A 21,644-nucleotide genomic window follows, 5' to 3' on the forward strand; every position below is an offset into this window, starting at 1 on the left:
CCTCTGAATATTTTCAAGGGTCTGTGGGTGAGTCTTCAACACAGTGGAGTTTAAAAACTAGTGGTTCAAGTGGATAAGGAGTAGACAGTGAAAAAGAGAGAAGGGCCTTCATTAAAGAGGTGTTAGAAAGTAAATGGTGACTATTCTTGATGACCAAATGTATGTAAGGAATGAAAATGTGAGAGGATTCTGTCTTGGGTAACCACAAAAATGACATCTATGCCAGTCACCTACATGGCAACACAGTAAGATATCTCTGGGTAAAAAGATAGGAAGTTTAGTTATAAATATAGGACCAACTTACTGTCAAGAAATAACCTTTTATATTAGCTAGAAATAATATTAACTTTGGAAGAATATGGTTCTATCAGTTTAAATATTAATGATAATAACATACTTTCATTATATAATGCTTATTCTTTGAAAGGACATATTCAGCTCGTATTTGTTACGCACTAAGATTTGTTGCATTCCTACTATGGACTTTTAGGCTAGATCTTCTTTTTCTCCTCCTCCTCCTCCTTCATTATTATTACCATTATTATTAATTATTTTGCAAATGGTGAACTGAGGCTCAGAGAGGTTGCTTGGTTTCCCTAAGGCCATCTTAGGAAGCAGGGAGAGTTAGGATTCAAAACTTGACTTTGCCAAGTCTAGGTCCCTTTTCACTATTACACAGCTGCCTCTCATAACGTGGATGGGCAGTGGTTTTTCTTATTATTTATATATGATGGACTTGAATCTACAGAAACTGTGATTTGCCCAAATTTCAAGCTGATAAGTATAGACGGGACCAGAGCCCAGGTCACTGCTTCCTGACCACTGCTTTTTTCACTCTAACTTCCTGTTTCCCATATGATTTGACTTTATTTCCCTCCTTGCTTTATGTACTGTCAAGCCTTTCCTTTGTCAAGTAGGAAGAGTTTAGAGACTTATAAATATGACTAAAGGCCTGGTGCATGAAATTCGTGTATGGAGGAAGGGGTTCCTCAGCCCGTCCTGCACTCTCTCCAATCCGGGACCCCTCAGGGGATGTCCGACTGCCTCTTGCAATCTGGGACCGCTGGCTCCTAACTGCTCCCCTGCCCACCTGCCCGCCTGCCTGATTGCCCCAACCACCTCTGCCTGCCTGCCTGATCGCCCCTAACCAGCTCTGCCTGCCTGCTTGATTGTTCCTAACTGCTCCCCTACGAGCCCGATTGCCCCTAATTGCTTCCCTGCTGGCCTGATCACCCCTAACCACCTCTGCCTCGCCCCGCACCCAGGACCCAGATTCCCTCCCTCTGGCTGACCGCAGGTACCCAGGACCCAGGCTGGCTTTGCCAAGGCTGGCCGCAGCCATAGGCACCCGGGACTGCGGGGCGGGCGGCTTGTCCCTCTCCCGGGCCACAGGTATAGCCGCTGGTATCTGGAACCACGGGGACCGTGGGGTGTGCGGCTTGTCCCTCTCCCAGGCTGCAGCCCCAGCCGCTGGTGCCCGGGACCATGGGGCGGGCGGCTTGTCCCTCTTCCGAGCCACAGCCTGGCTGGTCCCCATGCCTCTCTCCCCAGTGTTGAGTGTCTGAGCCGTTAAGGCATGACAGTGTGAGGGCATGATGGCCATTTGCATATTAGGTCTTTATTATATAGGATTTTAAGGGAAGAGATATTATTTGAGAAGCAAAGCCAACCTTCAAGGCTCAGTTGCTTTAGGTTGGTGTGTGAAGGTACATTTTCAGCCTGTGCATGAATTATTATTATTTTTTTTTAAATTAGGAACCTGATCTTAGCGATGATGATAGAAATATGGAAATAACTCCAGGGGAAAAGGTACTTCGAAACACCAAAGAGCAACGGGATATGCAAAATCGGCTGAGAGAGATAGATGAAGAGTTGAGAAAGATGAAGGAAAACGTGGTAAGTTTTTTTGTTATTTAAAGTTTAATTGTAACCAGTGATTATATTTAAGAGGATTTCGGTTTCCTTTGTTTAATGGGGGTATTTATGTGTTAAACCTGTTAAGAGAACTGACATGGGAATTTGTCCGTAAAAATTTGAATGAAAGCTAATAATGATTTATAGAACTTAAAGGAGTATTATACTTAATTTATGTAACATAATAAGTCTGTGAAATACTGAAGTCAGAATAATGATCCATATGCCTAAAATTCTGTTTTACAGTGACATAAATATCTGTCTTGTATATGTGTGTGGAAAAATTTGGTATTGCTCTGCATAAAATTATATCTACATATTGAACTTATCACTTAAGTATTCCCACCTTTTTGTTAATAATTCATAAAATATTATTACTCATTTTTTTCTTTGAAAAATGTTTGTATTGATTTTAGAGAGGAAGGGAGAGGGAGAGAGAAACACTGATGAGAGAAGAACATTAATTGGCTGCCTCCTGCACACCCTATACTGGGGATTCAGTCCAATTGAACCCTCAACTCTCTGTGCATGGGATGACATTGCTCAACCAACTGAGCCACACTGGCCAGGGCATTACTCATTATTTTTTAATATATTCTAAATTCTTCTTGAGCCTATTTCATTTTTTAAATATGTAAAACATGCCATTTAAAGATATATAATTGCTGATGAGAGAAAGCTCTTAAATCAATTAAATTGTGAGCTCTTATTTAAAAATTCTCTATAATATTATGATTTTTTTAGCTACCCATAGGAGGTTTCCAGTTGGATACTTGGCTTTTACCTCTAAAATTAAACATGACAAGGCTGAACTACCTACATCCTCTCTTCTAGAGCTGGTCTTGTCATAATTGCCAGCATTACCTACTTTCTGTCTCCTACTAAATCCTATTATCTTGGGTGATCTCCAAGCCCCATTAAGTTTTAACCAGACTGTGTAATTTATCTTAAAATAGTTCCTTATGGCTCTTTGAAAATTTTTTCTGTCCTGACTTGTGTTACCCTCCTCTCAGCATTGCCACCTCCTGTGTAGCCACTAATAACCTCGTCACTCTCTTCTCTCATCCCCCGTTTTATATGCTGCTCCATGGGAGTGCCACCAAGTCAGTGATTTTGGTTAAATTCTGATCTCCTCAGAGCTCTCCAAGAGTGTGCACCGATCCTGACTGAGATTCTTCGCCCCTCACAGTCACATCCTTCTGAACTGCTCTTAGCATTTGCCAGCCATGAACAGCAGCCCCCACCTGGAGCCTCAGGATATCCAGGTCTGCTAAGGACAGCCAGGCAGCAGATCTGAAGGGAATAGATGCACTGTGCTTTGCTTTATAATTCATTTTTATTTACTTTTATGGGAAGTTTAGTGGGGATTATATTTCAGGGAGACCTCTGTTTTTATTTTCTGAGGAATTTTTTTCTCCTTTAGTCTGTAGATATGGGGAAGAAGTAGGAGAAGTAGGAATGGTTAAGAAGTGTAAAGGGCTTTTGGCAAATAGTTGTGGTGGTGATGGAACATTTCAACTTGATGTGGCAAATAAAATGTTTGTGGTTTGACCTGCTTTGAAAACTGTTGGTTCTTCTCCTCCCACACCTGTCAATCTAAGATAGGCAAAGACTGCGTTTTCTATAATTCAGTTTTTCTGATTTCTGATCATTTATCTCATGCCTTGAACATGTATCTATTCTTTTTTTTATCATATCCTATAATTATTTAATTTTTGACTCAAAACCTGGGTCCTTTAGGAATCTTGTATTTTATTCCAGTGGCTTCTGAAGGTTGGCTAGACTTGAGACATGATAAAGTATCAAGAGGTCGTTATTGACTAAGTGGAAAAGAATAACATACGAATAGAGGAGAGCAATTATTGAGTACCTACTATGTGCCAGGCACTGTTCCAAGTATTTTACAATGTATTAACTTAACTAATCTTCACAACCACTCTAAGAGGTAAACACTATTACCTTCAATTTATAGGTGAGGAAATGGAGGCACAGAGAGGTTGATTAACTTCCTTAAGGTTATATAGCTAGTAAGTGTAAGAAAGGATTCAAATGATTAGCTTTCAACAACTGTGCTATACTACGTTTCTGATTTACTTTTCATGATTAATATTGTTTTTTTGATAATTAAAGTGTGATAAGTTTTTTTTTTTATAACCAGTAATATTCATGGGAAAAATACTTGGAATCCCTCATATAAGTGATAATTTCAGTTTTGTATTTTATAGTCAACACTTTCAGAAACTGGTATCTAGTTGATAAAGGCACATGAGAGTTTATTTATATTTATATTGTCTTTATGTTTTAATTGTTTAGTGTTTCACAATATCATATTGTATACTGTGTGTGTACTTTTGAGGGAAGAGACTGTGTCTATTTCAAACTCTGCAAAGCCCATCGTTGCTCACAAGCTTCTAGATACTTGGTGGGTTGGGAATCTGGAGACCTGAGTCCTTGTTTCAGTGTTATCAGTGCCCTGCTCTGTTACCTTAAATCCCTCACTCATCTCTTAGAGACTTGGCTTGTGACTGTGAAATTAGGGTTGGGCTAGTTCACCTTGTCCTTTTGCCTATGATTCTTGGAATACTTATTTTTGGTGAGAAATGGTGTTATTTATATAACCTAAAACTCAATTTTTGTATTTCCTAAATATTTAGTAGTAGTTGGCTTAAATATTCTATTGAAAATTATTTTTGGAAGTTTAATAGCACTTTTTATGAGAATGTGAGATATATATTCCTGCTATCTATCGACTGGAGAATATGCTTTCTGAATGATAGCTTCTGTAAATGGCTAATTTTATATTTTGTCTTAGTCTCTCTATTACAATAGAACATTGTTTTAAATCACTAATTTGGGTAAAGAAGTAAATCTGTGGCCATTGAATTGGTGATTTAAGGATCAAATCCATATTAAGTCTTAGGGTTGGAAGAGGGAAAGGGTGAACTAAGGGTCAATGTGGGAGCGTTGGGGTTGGGGGGTGGTTACTCTTGGAGCCACATGGATCCCAGTCTTGATTTGTCAGTAAAGGCTATAACAGTAACTTAATTCAGTGTTTCAGATTGTGGGCTGAGGCTGTGGATGCACATTTGCCTTGGTTAAGATTGGTTAAGTGGGATTTGAATTAGTCTGAAGATGGTGGTGGTGGTATTGTTGGTATCAGTGGATCTAGCTAGTAGGAGCTGGGAGAAGTAGGCACGATGAAGTGAGGTGGGGGCTCACAAATGTAGTATGAAATTCAGTGGGCATGCAGGGGCCCTGAACACCAGCTTACATAAGTAGGGGAAGGATGAGCCATGTAGCTAGAAGCAGCAAGTTGAAACAAATCTTTAGGATTCACTCAATATGAGTCAGCAGTGTAATGTAGCTGCTATGCTACACATTCAGGGAGAGGTAAGCACAGTGGATCATATTTGGATAGTAGAATGACAAGGATGAGGATGAGATTCAACACAAGGTCATATGAAGGATTGTTGATGGGAATGAGTGTATTTAGCCTGGCAAAGAAGTGTGTGTGTGTGTATGTGTGTGTGTGTCTGTGTGTGTGTGTGTCTTTGTGTGTCTGTGTCTGTGTTTTGTGGGGAAACAGGGATAGGATGGTTTGGTAGAAAAATCACATATGGTCACTTCCCAAAGAGATGTAAAGGATTATCATTTGAATTATTACTTTTGTTTTTTATAGTGTAGGGCAGTGGTTCTCAACCTTCCTAATGCTGCGACCTTTTAATACAGTCCTTCATGTTGTGGTGACCCCCAATTTCACTGTTACAAGTTGAACATAATTAAAGCATAGTGATTAATCACAAAAACAATATGTAATTATATATGTGTTTTCCGATGGTCTTAGGCGACCCCTGTGAAAGGGTCGTTCGACCCCCAAAGGGGTCGCGATGCACAAGTTGAGAACCGCTGGTGTAGGGGAAAATATGGTGATTGGGAGGTCATAAAGAGACAGATTTCAGACAAATATTAAGAAAGAAAGAATGATCTTAGTGGGAATGGTCTGTCTCAATCAAGGTTTTCAAATTAGACTGGACTGACACTTTTATAGGTAGCTGTAGAGAGGGTTTAAGTATCAAAAGGGTGATGGTTTAGGTCAGTTTCTTCAGCACAAGGAGGCTATTTGTATGTGGCAAGTATGTGGAGGTGCTGTGCTTTGAGCTCTTTTTCCCATGTGGGGGCAGGAATTGTGCTGAGCCACTCACCTCTTGCCTCATTGGTTCCCAGGGGGTTAGCAGTATTGGCGTTGGCCATGGATAAGAATTCCTCTGTCAGGCTAACTGCTTGTATGGAGATGATTTGAGAAGGTAGAATCAAGAGAAAATGGAAACAGCCATACTCATAGAATAGGCAACACAAGGCAAACCCCACAGATAACCTCTCAATCACTTGCCATACAGTGGGCTCTGGTAACTCTAACCCCTGAGTTTCCTGTTGAGCTCAGAGAATTGCTTTCTGTTGTTTTGAGTGCTCCAAAGGCTTCTCTGCCCATTCAACCTTCAAACCCTACTCTGCTTTATATTACCTCCCTGGGTTATAGTCCTGCATATAAGTTCTGTAGATGGGATATAGCAGATACTGGAGACAGACTACTTGGGTTTGAATCTCAACTCTGTACTTATGAGCTGTGTGACATTGGTCAGCTCTTCTGATCTCTCTGTGCTTCAGTTCCTTTATCTGTAGAACGAAGATAATTATAATGAACACTTACTTCATAGGCTGTTTTTTTAATAAATATATTTTTATTGATTTCAGAGAGGAAGGCAGAGGGAGAGAGAGCTAGAAATATCAATGATGAGAGAGAATCATTGATCGGCTGCCTCCTGCACGCCCCCCACTGGGGATCGAGCCCACAACCTGGGCATGTGCCCTTGGACCAGAATCGAACCTGGGACCCTTCAGTCCGCAAGCCGATGCTCTATCCACAGAGCCAAACCAGCTAGGGCCATAGGCTGTTTTGAAGATTAAATTAGCTAACATATGTAAAGTGGTTTGAAGAGGGACTGACACATTTTAAGTGCTATATAAATATTTATTATTAGTATTGCTATTGTATTATTAACATTATTAATATGGCATTTACATAAGCTTGCTTTTATGATAAGGAATGGGAGGAAGTAGTATAGAGGATGAAATTAAAGTGTAAGCTTGGAGAAGAATCAAGATGCCCTTTTTCTGACTCAGGATAAAAGAAGGGAAGGATGGGCCTAGAAAAGCAGGTATAGAGATGAGAAAAAGGTGACAGAGGCATGTGTCTATGTTTGCTGTTTACTCTGTAAACTAGAGTTCAAGCCATATGGTCAGAATGAGAGGGTAGAGTGGGCATGGGGTCTTGAAACAGGTTAGGAAAGGACTGGAATAGACTCTGAGAATGAGAAGAAAGCAGTGGTAAACAATGAAGACAGCCCAGCTGAGGTTGAAGCCACAGGTGTGAAATGGAGCCAGCCAGCAAGGCTTGCAGTCTTCTCTGGCAGCCCTCAGCAGTATACCAGAAATGGAGAAAATGGGTCATAAGTTGAGATAGAGGTGAAAGTAAGTTCAGTGATTGCAGTGGAAGGTCAAGGGGGCAAGGTAATTGGTACCTATGAGACCATAACTAAAGTAAAAACAAAAACAAATGTAATATGTATACCTCAGATATCAGCTGGGACCCCTTTGCCTTTCTTTTACTTGTTTTCATAATTTATTATGTGTATACCTTAGAACATCATCCTATATAATAAAAGGGTAATATGCAAATTGACTGAAAGGCAGAACGACGGTCAATGCAGGAGCTGCCCCCTGGTGGTCAGTGCTCTCCCACAGGGGGAGTGCCACTCAGCCAGAAGCCTAGAAGTCCAGAAGCCGGGCTCATGGCTGCCCAGTGCAGCGTGGTGGTGGGAGCCTCTCCTGCCTCTGTGACAGCCCTAAGGATGTCTGACGGTGAAAGGGTGCAGGCCGAGCTGAGGGAACCCCGAGTACACGAATCTCATGCACCGGGCCTCTAGTACTGTTATAAAAAGAATGATGTGATCTATCTATTTTGGAAAGATACCTGTGATATAGTATTAAGGAAAAAGAGCCTGTTGCATAAGAACATGATCAGTATGATTCCATTTTTATTAAAGAAGCATAGAAAATTTTTGGAACAATATATATCAAATGTTCAACAGTGATTGCTTTTAGTGAAGATGAGATGGATGGGGAGGTGAAAAAGTGAAATTTACTTCTTATAATAACATACACTATTTAAAGGGAAAAGTAAGCTGGATTGTAGGTGATTTTGATATTATTTCTCATACTTTTCTTTATATTACCAACTTTCCATAATATACATGTGTTGTATTTGTAAGCAAAATTAATGTTTAAAGATATGGAAAGCATTGATGCTTATAAAAGATCACTATTATCCTATCTAATAAAAGACAAAAAGGGTAATTAACCGTACCTCCACTATGCATCCCATTGGCTAATCAGGGTGATATGCAAATTAACTGCCAACAAAGATGGCGGCCGGCAGCCACGCAGCTGAAGTGAACATGAGGCTTGCTTGCTCCAGTTATGGAAGAAGCCAAGGTTCCCCGCCTGCAGCGGCCCAGCTCTGAGCCTGAAAGCAACAATGTTTCAATTATAGAAGCTAAACAAACCCCAGATACCTGCTTTCAGCCGGCCACAGCCTCAGAGCTGGGAGCGCCAGTGATGGCAACAATGTTTCAATTATAGAAGGTAAATAAATCTCAGAATAAAAAAAAAAGAAAAAAAGGAGAGGCTGGGAGCTTCAGTCGCTGGCCAGCCTGAAAACGGCCCTCAGCCCCTCACCCAGACTGGCCAGGCACCCCAGTGGGGACCCCCACCCTGAAGGGGGTGTGACCAGCTGCATACACCCATCAGCCCCTCACCCAGGCTGGCCAGGCACCCCAGTGGGACCCCCACCTTGATCCAGGACACCCTTCAGGGCAAACTAGCTGGCCCCCACCCGTGCACCAGGCTTCTATCCTATATAGTAATATGCAAACTGACCCTAACAGCAGAAAGGCTGGGAATGACTGGTCACTATGACACACACTGACCACCAGGGGCAGACGCTTAATGCAGGAGCTGCCCTCTGGTGGTCAGTGCGCTCCCACATGGGGGAACTCTGCTCAGCCACAAGCCAAGCTGATGGCTGCCAGTACAGCGGTGGTGGTGGGAGCTTTCCTGCCTTCTCAGCAGCGCTAAGGATGTCCGACTGCAGCTTAGGTCTGCTCCCCGCTGGCAAGTGGACATCCCCTGAGGTCTGCCGGGCTGCCAGAGGGATGTCTGATTGCCACCTTAGGCCCCATCCCCCAAGTAGCAGGCCTAAACCAGCAGGTGGTCATACCCCGAGGTGTCCCAGACTGCGAGAGGGCACAGGCTGGGCTGAGGGACCCCCACCCCCGAGTGCACAAATTTTTGTGCACTGGACCTCTAGTCTTATATAATAAAGAGATAATATGCCAATTAATCCTCACGCCCTCACATAGATGGCTGCCTACGACCAGGCCAGCAGGGGGGTTAGTGAGGGACTACCAAACGACTGAACAAGCAGGCTGCGTGGGGTGACCAGGCTGCCAGAGGGGGGCAGTTGGGGGTGACCAGGCTGGCAGGGGGAGCAATAAGAGGCAACCAGGCCAGCAGAAGGAGGCAGTTAGGGGTGACCAGGCTGGCCAGGGGGGTGCAGTTGGGGGCAACCAGGCTGGCAGGGGGGACAGTTAGGGGTGATTAGGCTGGCAGAGGGGGCAGTAAGGGGTGACTAGGCTGGCAGGGGGCAGTTGGGGGCGACCAGGCCGGCAGAGGGGCAGTTGGGGGCAACCAGGCCAGCAGTGGGGGCAGTAAGGGTGACCAGGCTGGCGGGGCGGGGGGGAGTTAGGAGTGACCAGGCTGGCAGGGAGGGGGCAGTTGGGGGTGACCTGGCCGGCAGTGGGGGAAGTTAGGGGTGATCAGGCCTGCAGGGGGGGCAGTTAGGGACAAACAGGCAGGCAGGCAGGTGAGCGATTAGGAGCCAGTGGTCCAGGATTGTGACAGGGATGTCTGACTGCCTAGGATTGGGCCTAAACTGGCAGTCGGACATCCCCCGAGGGGTCCCGGATTGGAGAGGGTGCAGGCTGGGCTGAGGGGACCCCGCTGTGCATGAATTTTGTGCACTGGGCCTCTAGTCTATAATAATAAAAGCATAATATGCAAATCAACCGAACGATTGAACAGCAGAATGACCATATGGATGATCTTCCAGACGACCACGCTATGACATGCACTGGTGCCAGGCCAGTCAAGGTGGGTGTGATGCAATTGGTCAGTGGGGCCCATCATTGCCCCATGATCACCCTGCAGAGGGAGGCCCAGGCCACCAGCAGGGGGACGAACAATGGGGGGGGGGCAATTGATCAGGGGACTCTACGGAACCGGGAATTGGCGGCAGACGTGGGCAGTGCCAGACCAAGGTAGGTGCGGGCGGGGGGTGGGGCTGGGAGGCAGCCAGGGCCGTGAGAGCCCTAGCAGCCGTGGCTGCAAAGGCCTACCCTTACATGAATTTCATGCATCAGGTATCTAGTTTCTCAATAAAGTGGTCTTTACGCATTTAGAAAAATAGTGAATCATCCTAATAATGTTCAGCTTTACCAGTGGTTACAGTTCATATTCAGACAACCTATAGGCAATATATACATTTATCAGACCAGCAAAAATAATGATGAATTGATATATGTTAGGGAGAGTGATATGGAGGTGGGGACAGCAACATTTGAACATTGTTGGTAGCTTTTAAAATTGGTTATTTTTCCTGTGGAAAGAAATTGGCCAATTATTATAGCTCTGCCATTATTTATATTTTTGACCTGCATAATTACACTTTTTGGAATATTTCCAAAGAAATAATACCCAAGGAAAACCAAACCAAGCAAAATAAGAAATGATTTAAATGCTCTTAAATAGAATGCCAAAGCAATGTATATAATCTTAACCCATTTAATACTATGGTATGGTAATAAAAACAACAGTATATGGTTTTATCAATAACTTCTGGTTGGAAATGGGTAATATAAAACAAAAATAAAAATGTTGGATAGATTGTAAGTATCAACTATAATTATTTAATGTATTTGTATATATAAACTGATAATGATCTGAAGGGAAATAGAATTTCTTTACATTATTTTCTACTTTCTATTAAATTGCCTTTATTTCTAAAGAAAAGAGAGTCATAATGAGGTAATTTTATTATTTGTTTTATTTATACATATTTTAACCCTTTAATGTAATGATGTATATAAAAATGTTTTTATTGATTTTAGAGAGAGAGGAAGGGACCGGGCGAGAGAGAAACATTGATATGAGAGAGAAACATTGATCACATTGATTGGCTTCCTCCTGCACTCCGCCTACTGGGGATCAAGTCTGCACCCCAAGCATGTGCCCTGACCAGGAATTGAACCGGCGACCTCTTGGTGCATGGGAGTGTTAACCAGCTGAGCCACTCTGGCCAGGGCAGTAATGATGTAATTTTTGACTAAGTTAAATAGTAACATTAATTCATATTTGGTATAATTTTTTGAGATGTTGAATGTTCCATTGTGACAGTAAGACTAATGGGATGTTTTTTTTTTTTTAAAGGAACATCTTTAACTTTTTGGATTAGATAAAAATACCTTTAATGAAGCTGCATAATAATTATAACTTTAATGAATCAAAAGAATTCAATTTTAGCCTTGCATTTTTTTCTTTTTATTTAACTTATTAGAGTGACACTGGTTAACATTATGCAGGTTTCAGGTGCACAGTTCCACAACACATCATCTTTACACTGTATTGTGTGTTCATCACCCCAAGTCAAGTCTCCATCCATCACCATTTATTACCTTATACCCTCCTCTATTCCGCCCCTCAGCAGTCACCACACTGTTGTCCATGGGTTTTTTTTTCCCTCTGTTTGGCTCCCTCCATCAAGTCCCCCGTCCCCTCCCCCTCCCCTCGGAAGAAAGAATCATCAATCTGTTCTCATCTCATTGACTCCTTTAGTAATAAAATATTCTCAAAGATGTTTTGTTAGTATTGTTAGGAAAAAGTCTTCACGGTTCCAATCATTCTAAATGCATTGACCATACTTTTTAGATCTCTATTGTGTCTCTTTCATTCTCAGTTTGAACTTTATTTATTTTTTCCATCATTTAAAGTCTCTACTATTTCTTTCTGCATTCTTTCCCTTTTCAGTTTCCTGGAAACCAGTGAGCTTGGCCTTGTTTGGTGAACTGCATTGTCATTATTGCATCAAATTGTTTAGCACTCTAAGCCTTGTTGCTGGGCATTGTGGATAAGAATGTGGTTCACAAAAGATGATAAGTCTTTGTGTTCTGATTCGTATTTCCACATGCTCTTGCCATTTAACCCAGTATGAGAACACATGGACCCCAATGAGAAGACTGGAGGGTTTCTTCTGCTCAGTGAATGGATGGAGGGTCTACCTTCCATTACAAAACATGCCATTGAATTAGAATTATAGAATGTGAGAGCTGAAGGGGTCTTAGAGGTCATTTGGGCCAGTTCTATGGATTAGAAACCAATCATGAACAGCTAAATAGTTTTTCAAAGAATCACAATTAGTTAGTGGTAGACTTGGGCCAATCCCCATTTTTTTTTTTAACATTCATCCTGTGAACTTTTCATTATTCCAACCTTTTCCAATTATACCTGTATAGTTCAGTTAATTTTCAGCTAAGATTTGAGACTACCTATCAATGTGGACTTTTTCCTAAAAACATTAAGCTGCTAGCAACTGTTTATACATCTTTTCCAAATTCAACAGAACTCCAAACAACCTGACATGTTTGTGGTTAAACTCGAAGACTAGTATGCTTTAGTATTTCTATATAAATTTAGACCTGACTTGGGAAAGTAGTTATACTCTCTCCTTGGTGTCATTGTTGAGAACTATAGAACTTACTTAATCTTTCTTTTTGGTAACAGCTTTTAGGAAGATGGATAAAATACAAACTTGTATTTTTATAGAGTGTATAACCCTTGTTTTTTTCTTCTGTAGGTGGTGGCAGCTGTGTGCAATAATAATGCCAAATATTTGGTTGTGAAATTTTGAGAATGGGATTTATACATTAACAGTTAAATTATAAACATTGGCAAAGAAACACATTCTGAAACAAGTAGAACATAAAATTTCCAGAAGGATATATCTGTATCATTTGATAGAGAAATCTTGATAAAACTTCTTGCAACTGAATAGTATCATTTAATGGTTGAGCAGTTATAGGTATATGGCAGATATTTAGAAATTATTCTGGAATGAATAAATGAGCCTAACTTTTTAAAAGGGTGTTTTGACTTATTTTGGTTCAGCTACAATTTTTAGTGCATTTATGAAATACATCAGTAGATTTCAATTTCAAATATTTTGGAACAACAGGAGTTATGTCTTGTATCTGCCTATACAATAAAAGTTTGAAAAGGTATTAAGGAGTTTTTTTTTCTGGATTATGATTCTTTACATATATTAAGATAACGTAGACTTGATATTATTATGTAAGGTGTAGTAGGTATTGTGATGTTTCTAAATGAAGTGACATATCAAGGAAGTTACCCTAAAAATGAAAATTTTGATGGCAACTTTTTTACATAATATTACTTGTCTTTTCCTCAAAGCTTTATTGCAGAGCAGAGGCTTTAGAAATCGATAATAAAGTTAGTTAGGCCCTAACATACCTCGCTTTTTGCTTTCTTAATTAGTTTTCAGAGTTTATTGGTTGAGTCCATGGACCATGGATGTGGTTATATGGAATAAGTGCATGTACATGCTTCAAGAAATAAGCAAATAATATCTCACTGAAGGATATAATTAAATATAACCAATGAAGTAAAATAAATACTGTAAAAATTACAGTATGCTATTTATACACTATAAAACACATTTAACCATTATAGCATTTATTGACATAAAATTAGAATGCATAAATAAAAATTATGAGTTTTAGAGGTTGAACTCAAGCCTATTATTTGGATGTTAACATGGAATAACATCCCATTTAATTTCTTTTTTAACACTTAAGGTCATTTTTAGTATAGTTCTTTTAAAAGAATTATAATAAACTAGAGGCCCAGCACACAAAATTTGTATGTGGGTATGGTCCTTAGGCCATCTTCTCTGGCTGCCCACAGCTGGCCCCGCCCCCTATTGCCATAGGGTGATCAGTGCCTGACAGCCAGGGGAGGGACTGAGAGGTTGGCTGTTAACACCCGCTTGCCAGCCTTGCCCCTGCCGTGGGTTTCCCTCTGTGTTTGGGGCTACTGGAGTCTGCCTGATCGCCCCTAACCACCTCTGCCTGCCTGCCTAATTGTCCTAACTGCTCTCCCCTGCCGGCCTGATCTCCCTAACTGCTCTCCCCTGCCGGCCTGATCACCCCTACCTGCCTCTGCCTTGGGCCCGCCACTGTGGCTTTGTCTAAGGATGTCTGGAAGGTTGTCCGGAAGATCTCTAATTAGCATATTACCCTTTTATTAGTATAGATACTTAAATGATTTTTTTCAATGGGAGTGTTATTAATATTCATGTTGTCTTTACCCTTCATTATTTTTTTTAACTGGCTATAGTTAGTTGTGTTTTTTTTTTTTTTTTTTTTTTTTTTTTAATAAACCTTCAGATCCTAGATATACCTGTGATTACCTTCTAAGGCTCCCTCCGGCCAAAGCAGGATTATCTAAAGCAGTGATCTCAATGGAGATGGTCAGAGAACTCCATGTTAGTTGGGGGGGCGAGGGAGTGAATGGTGGTGTAGATTAAGGAACTTTCACCAGAACATACATCTATACCTTCTTTATTTCATCAAGAGAAGTGTCCTTGTGACATGGTTTATTTAAGTCTTGGCATAGCTCTTTATCTCCTAGCAGACTGGTAACAAACAGTTTGAGGACTGGCACTGGCTTGGAGGAGCACTGAGTGCAGGCCCATCCTGATCTCTGATGTGGAGGCCGTGGTTCTGAGCAACTAACCTCCAGGATCTCAGTCATTGGGATGTAGCTGCCCTCCCCCTTCTTTACCTTCATCTTGTGTTTCCTGGACCTGTGCTCCCCCTACATAGTGATGTCTTGGTATCACTGAATTCTGCCCTGGTCTTTGGTTTTTAGCTCTTTGGCTCATGTATATTATATGGAACTATAGAGGCCTCCATCTCTGGTTTTGGGCTCAGAGGCTATCTTCATCAAATTCTTGTTCTCAACATCCTGTATGAATAAAATGATACCATCAGTCACTGATGCTCTAGCTTTTATACTAGTGTTTTAGGAGAAAACATATAGGATACATGAAAAAAGTGCCCACGAAATTCTACCTGAAAATTCAATAAAAATAGTTTAATTTTGATTTCTGGCCAAGGTCATGTGTTGACCTAATTTTATACTTACCATGGCTCCCGCCATGTAGAAAATTTACATAGCATAATAATACAGCAAGATATATTACTCTGTGGAGCAGAAAAGCAAGTGTAACACAAGACTTAGCAGACCTTCAGTTGGGAGTTTGACTGATGTGAGATCAAGTGTTGCATGTGAGGCTGGGACCAGAACCAGGTTCACTGTGTGGAACTGGGGCCAGTGTGGGGTTTCCATGGGCATAGAAGGAAGTTGGAAGAAGCTGAAACAAAATGAAAAGTACTGTCTGGGACTATGAATTCTGTAAAGTTTTATTCTTAGAAATAGGGGAAATTGAGCCCTTGCAGCCAGCCCCCTGTGCCAAGTCTCTGGGTTGAGCGTTCTACTACTAGCTATATGGCAGACTAGATATGTAGAGAAACTCCTCTTAGTAGAGCAAAATTAAATATGATGGATAAAGTGTATTTTTTTTAAGTAATTTTTTAAGGCATGGCTGAGCTGGCAGAAAAGTAAGGGAATTCCTTGGAGGACAGAGATGACAGGATACTGTGAATCAGGAGAGGTAAGTGGCCCCTGGAGGCAGCATTCCTCCCCAATCTCCAGTTGGCTTAAGCTTGGGTTTTAACAGACCATGTATAGGGGCTCAGGAGACTGAGGAGGTCAAATCAGAACTCCCCCATAGAGTTGGCTCACAAAATGGTTAAAACCTCAGTGGATGAACTAGGAAAAACCTGCTCTGAAGAGGGAGAGGTGGAAATTTGTATCCACATATCTGTATCTATATCTATCTGTCTTTGCTTTGGTTGTGGTTGCCATGGGAAACAAGAGTCTCCCATGAGAATTTTTAACTACAAGCCTGCAAGAAGGTAGGTTTTGGGTTTGAATTCATACTATTTGTAGGGCCTGAAAACCCCAAGTCGAATATTCACTTGAAAGTGTTCTTAGTTGGCAGTGCTCTTGGCTCCTGGTAGAAGGAAAGGGAAATCTTTTTGGAAGAACACAATTTAAATCTATACCTTAAATAATTTCCACAAATAAAGTTGTAGGACCATGAATTCACAATAAAGATCCCCACCTTCCAAAACACATAAGGGATAAGCCGCCATAAGCAATAGTTAATAGAAAAACACACTATAGAATCAGTTCTATGTAGACTGCTGTTTAGAATAGTCTATTTCAGAATGTAAAGTCTGTTTAATATATTTAATGAAATAAAAAGGGGCTTTTGAGAGTTTGGCAAAGGAAGATTTGAAATGGAACCAATTAGAATGCACAGAAATGAAAATATAATGAAATGGAAATTCTTGGACTTAGACCTTCCTTGATCTCTGCACAGGATCTTGGTACTTACACTTATTTTCCCCCTCCTCTTTCTGTAAATTTTCTAAAACTTTGTATCCTCTCTCTCAAGTGAGAACAGCACCAATATTTTCAAATAAACCATAGAAAAATTGTTTTGTGGCTTGTCTGGAACAGCAAATCAGCCTCTGAACTATAGGACAGAAGGAAGAAAAAGAAATGTAATCTCACATAACCTACATTTGCAAGCATACATCACTATTATTTTTTCCCCAGCAAGATGGACTTTTTTCAACTGTTTATCTTCCTTACTGCCTCTCCTAACTTTAGCTTTCTAAAGTGTTAGCTATTATTACTTGAACTTTCTACTTTGAACAGTTTTTTAATTGGAACATATGTTAGATTTAATAAAGAAATGTACTCCCTGATAAATTTAAAAAGTCTTTTAAAATTTATCTTTATTGTTGAAAGTATTACAGATATCCCTCCCCTCACCCCCATCAACCTCTTCTATCCCGCTCCCAACTCCTGCCCCAGACCATCACCACACTGTTGTTTGTGTCCGTGGGTTATGCATATAAGTTCTTTGGTTAATCACCTCCCTACCCCACCTTCCCTTTGAGATTTATCAGTCTGTTTTATGTTTCAATGTCTCTGAATATATTTTGCTCATCAGTTTATTTTGTTCATTAGATTCCACATATAAGTGACATCATGTGATACTTGCCTTTCTCTGACTGGCTTATTGTGCTTAGCATAATACTCTCCAGGCCCCTCCATGCTGTCTTAAAGGGTAAGAGATCCTTCTTTTTTATAGTTGCATAGTATTTTATTGTATAAACTAGAGGCCCAGTGCACGAAATTCATGCATGGGTAGGGTCCCTAGGCCTGGTTGGCGATCAGGGTCGATCTGTGGGATGACAGGCAGGGTGATGGGGGGAACCCCTGCTGGCACCCACCTGGTGCCACCCGCTCACTGGCCCTGACCCCCACTACTGCTGTGGGTTGGGGCCTGTGGGCTGGGGGCAGCTCCTGTGTTGAGTGTCTGCCCCCTGATGGTCAGTGTGCATCATAGCGACCAGTCATTCTGCCGGTTGTTCCACCGTTTGGTCAATTTGCATATTAGGCTTTTATTATGTAGAACTAGATGCCCGGTGCATGAAATTTGAGCACTGGGGGTGGGGTTCCCTCAGCCCAGCCTTCCCCTCTCACAGTCCGGGAGCCCTCAGTGGATGTCCTACTGACAGCCACAGTCTGGCGGCAGAGGTTCAGAGCAGATGTTCCGTGTGTGTGTGTGTGTGTGTGTGTGTGTGTGTGTGTCCCCAGCTGCACCACGTAGGCTCGGAGCAGTTGCTGTGTGTGTGTGTCCCCGCTGAGGGCTTGCCACCAGCCGCATTGGAGGCTCAGAGCAGGCACTGTGTGTGTGTGTGTGTGTGTGTGTGTGTGTGTGTGTGTCTGTGTATGTGTCCCTGCTGGGGGCCTGCCCTCAGCTGTGTAGGAGGCTCAGAGCAGGTGCTCCATGTGTGTCTGTGTGTGTTTGCTGGGGGCCTGCCCCCAGCCATACCGTGGAGGCTTGGAGCAGGTGCCCCTCTGTGTTGATCTCTCAGGCTCCCGGCCTCCACTGTGTGTTGTTCTCTCCCTTGAGCTGTGGCCAGGGTGGGGTGCTGCCTGCAGGCCATGCTTTCCTGCTCAAGGATCGCCGGATCGCTGCAGAGACCTGGGGGCAGGCCCTCCTGGGGGCTGCCTGCAGCCACACTTTCCTGCTCTGGGATCGCCATGGTGACCCATGAGCAGGCCCACCTCGGGGCTGCCTGCAGGCCACACTTTCCTGCTCTGGGATTCCCATGGTGACCCAGGAGCAGGCCTTGCTGAGTGCTGCCTACAGGCCGCACTTTCCTGCTCACCGATCGCTGGATCGCCATGGCGACCCAGGGGCAGCACTTTCCTGCTTTTGGATTGCCATGGGGTCCTGGCTGGCCGTGGGGCTTCGGCGGCACATGAGGGTCCCGGCTGGGGGCGGGGCTTAGGCGGCACACAGGTGTCCCGGCTGGGGGCGGGGCTGCACATGAGGCCTGGATGGCAGCTCGCGCTGTCCCGCCCTGCCTGCAGTATGCAAATAGCCGCCATCTTTGTTGGTGGCTAATTTGCATATCACACTGATTAGCCAATGGGAGGCATAGCGAAGGTATGGTCAATTACCATCTTTGTCTATTATTAGATAAGATGTGCCACAGCTTTTTTATCTACTTATCTATTGATGGGCATGGACTTGTTTCCAGATCTCAGCTACTATAAATAACACTGCTATGAACATATTCTTTCAGATTGGTGTTTTGGGATTCTTAGGAAATAAAAATTTTAATAGACTTTATTTTTTAGAACAGTTTTAGGTTTATAGAAAAAATGTACAGAAAGTATAGAATTCCTGCCTACCTCATTTCAGTTTCTCCTATTATTAACATCTTGCATTAATGTGGTATAACTGATGAACCAATATTGACATATTATTATGAATTAATGTCCATGTTACATTAGGGTGTATTCTTTTTCACAAAACTATATTTTTATTGATTTCAGAAAGGAAGGGAGAGGGGGAGAGAGATAAAAGCATAAATGATGAGAGAGAATCACCAATTGGCTGCCTCCTGCATGCCCCCCACTGGGGATCAAGCTTGCAACCCAGGCATGTGCCCTGACCAGGAATTGAACCATGTCCTCCTGGTTTATAGGTCAACACTCAACTACTGAGCCAAACCAGCTGGGCTAGGGTGTATTCTTTTGTGTTGTACAGTTATGTAGATTTTATCAAATGCATAATGTCCTGTTTCTACCATTATAGTATCATTCCCTAAATATTTCATTTCCTAAATATTCTGTGTTCTACCCATTCATTCATTCATTCATTCATTCTCCCTCCTATCCTCTCAATCCTTAGCAACCACTGATCCACAATTTCCCCTCTTATTAACATCTTGCTATAGTGTGGTACATTTCTTACAATTGATGAGCCAATATTGATACATTATTATTAACTGAACTCCATAGTTTTCATTAGGGTTCACTCTTTGTGTTATATATTCTATGGGTTTAGACAAAATATATTATATGTACCCCCCATTATAGTATCATACAGAGTAAGTACGTGGCAGTTTCATTGCCTTAAAAATCACTTGTGCTCCACCTATTCATCCCTCTCTCACTCTGCATGAATCCTTGACAACCACTGATCTTTTTTACTGTCTTTATAATTTTCCAGAATGTTTTATTTTTACTGTCTTCATAGTTTTCAGAGTGTCATATTATTCTAGTTGGAATAATAGAGTATACAGAATTTTAGATTGGCTTCTTTCACTTAGTAATATGTATTTAAAATTTCTTCATATTTTTATGTATTCATTTGTTTTTATTGATGAAAAATACTCCATTGTATAGATGTATCACATTTGTCTACTAAAGCACATCTTGGTTACTTCCAAGTTTTGGCAATTATGGATAAAACTGCTACAAACATTTGGGTGCAGGTTTTTGTGTGGACGTAAATTTTCAGCTTACTTAGGTAAATACCTAGGAGTGTGATTGTTGGAGCCTATGTAGTCTGTATTTAACTTTTAAGAAATTGCCAGACTGTCGTCCAAAGTGGCTACACCATTATATTCCCACCACGAAGGAATGAGCGTTCCTGTTCCTTGTACCCTTGTCAGCATTTGGTGTCAGTGTGTTGGATTTTAGCCATTCTAACAGGTGTAGTGGTGTCTCACTGTTCTAATTTGTAATTGCCTAATGACATGTGATGTTGAACAACTTTCATATCCTTATTTGCCATCTGTATATTTTATTTAGTCAGGTGTCTGTTCTGATCTTTCCCCATTGTAAGATTGGATTGCTTGTTTTCTTATTGTTGAAGTTTAAGAGTTCTGTGAATATTTTGGATGAAAGTCCATTTATCAGATCTGTGTTTTGCAAATATTTTCCCCAGTCTGTGGCTTGTGTATTCATTCTCTTAATGTCTGATACATTTTCACTGCTTTAAGGATTATGTATATTTTGTTATAAATAAAAAATTTCTAGAATATAATTTAAAAACAATATGAAATACTGGAGTTTAATAAATATTAGTTTGAACTAGAGGACTTCTGGGCAAGATGGCACAGGTAAACGTGGTACTCACTTCCTCCCATGACCAGATCAAATCAAAATTGCAACTAAACTGTAAAACAACCACCATTCAGAACCATCTGAAATCTGGCTGAATGGAAGTCCTACAACTAGGGGATTTAAGAAGAAACCACATTGAAACTGGTAGGAGGGATGGAGACACAGAAGGGGCTGTTCCCACACCCACACATGGGAGGTAAAAATCGGGAGGGATATCTTGGCTGTGGAGTTCCCTCCTGAGGAGCAAGGGGTCCCAACTCCACACCAGGCCTCCCAGCCCAGGGTTCCAGCGCCAGGAAGAGAAGCCCTCATAACTTCTGGCTGTAAAAACCAGTGGAGATTGAGGCTGAGGGAGACGGAGGGCTGCTGGAGTCCAGACTGTTCCTCTTATAGGACCTGCACACAGACTTACTCGGACTCGCTGTCTCTGAGCTTCAGCACTGGGACAGCAGCTTGAAAGGCACCAGAGACACAGGGGGAGGAATTGAATTGTCCAGGATCAGGGTGAGAGTCTGGGGGGACAGTTTTCTTCCAGACTCAAGTGCTGGCAGAGGCCATTGTTCCTTGGATGAGCCAGCAGTGCCATGTCTGAGACTCCATCACCCTGGCTCACATTGTTTACCCCACCCTGATGATTCTCTGAGGCCCTGCCTAATCCAACTTTTGGTCCAACCAAGCTGTTTCTAGTGGCTTTTCCCTATAAATGGCCTGTCTTGCTCATATTTCAGATTTTCCTAAAATATCCCATAGAAGCAGCATCAGGCCTCATCATGCCCTGGATTTCTCACTAAGTGGCTGGGCACTAGAAGCAACTGGCCTTTGTTTGCAGCTTGGCCCACCTGGGTACCTCCAAGCCTAGTACAAGTAGCAGCCATCTGTAAATCACTTTGTAGCTCATGTTGGGTGGCCCTGGG

The 21,644-nt window shown here is 42.0% G+C and overlaps 1 protein-coding gene across 1 annotated transcript in view; it reads left to right on the forward strand.

The window, feature by feature from the left end:
• Positions 1 to 21,644, forward strand: part of FSIP1 (fibrous sheath interacting protein 1) — a 184,485-nt gene that overhangs the window by 44,058 nt on the left and 118,783 nt on the right. Inside the window, exon 10 of the mRNA XM_081111991.1 lies at positions 1,756 to 1,896. Within this exon, the coding sequence (XP_080968117.1) occupies positions 1,756 to 1,896 (141 nt within the window). The remainder of the gene's footprint in view (positions 1 to 1,755; positions 1,897 to 21,644) is intronic.

Source organism: Myotis nattereri (assembly GCF_964212035.1).
Source record: "Myotis nattereri genome assembly, chromosome: 1".
In the NCBI taxonomy this organism is placed as follows: domain Eukaryota; kingdom Metazoa; phylum Chordata; class Mammalia; order Chiroptera; family Vespertilionidae; genus Myotis; species Myotis nattereri.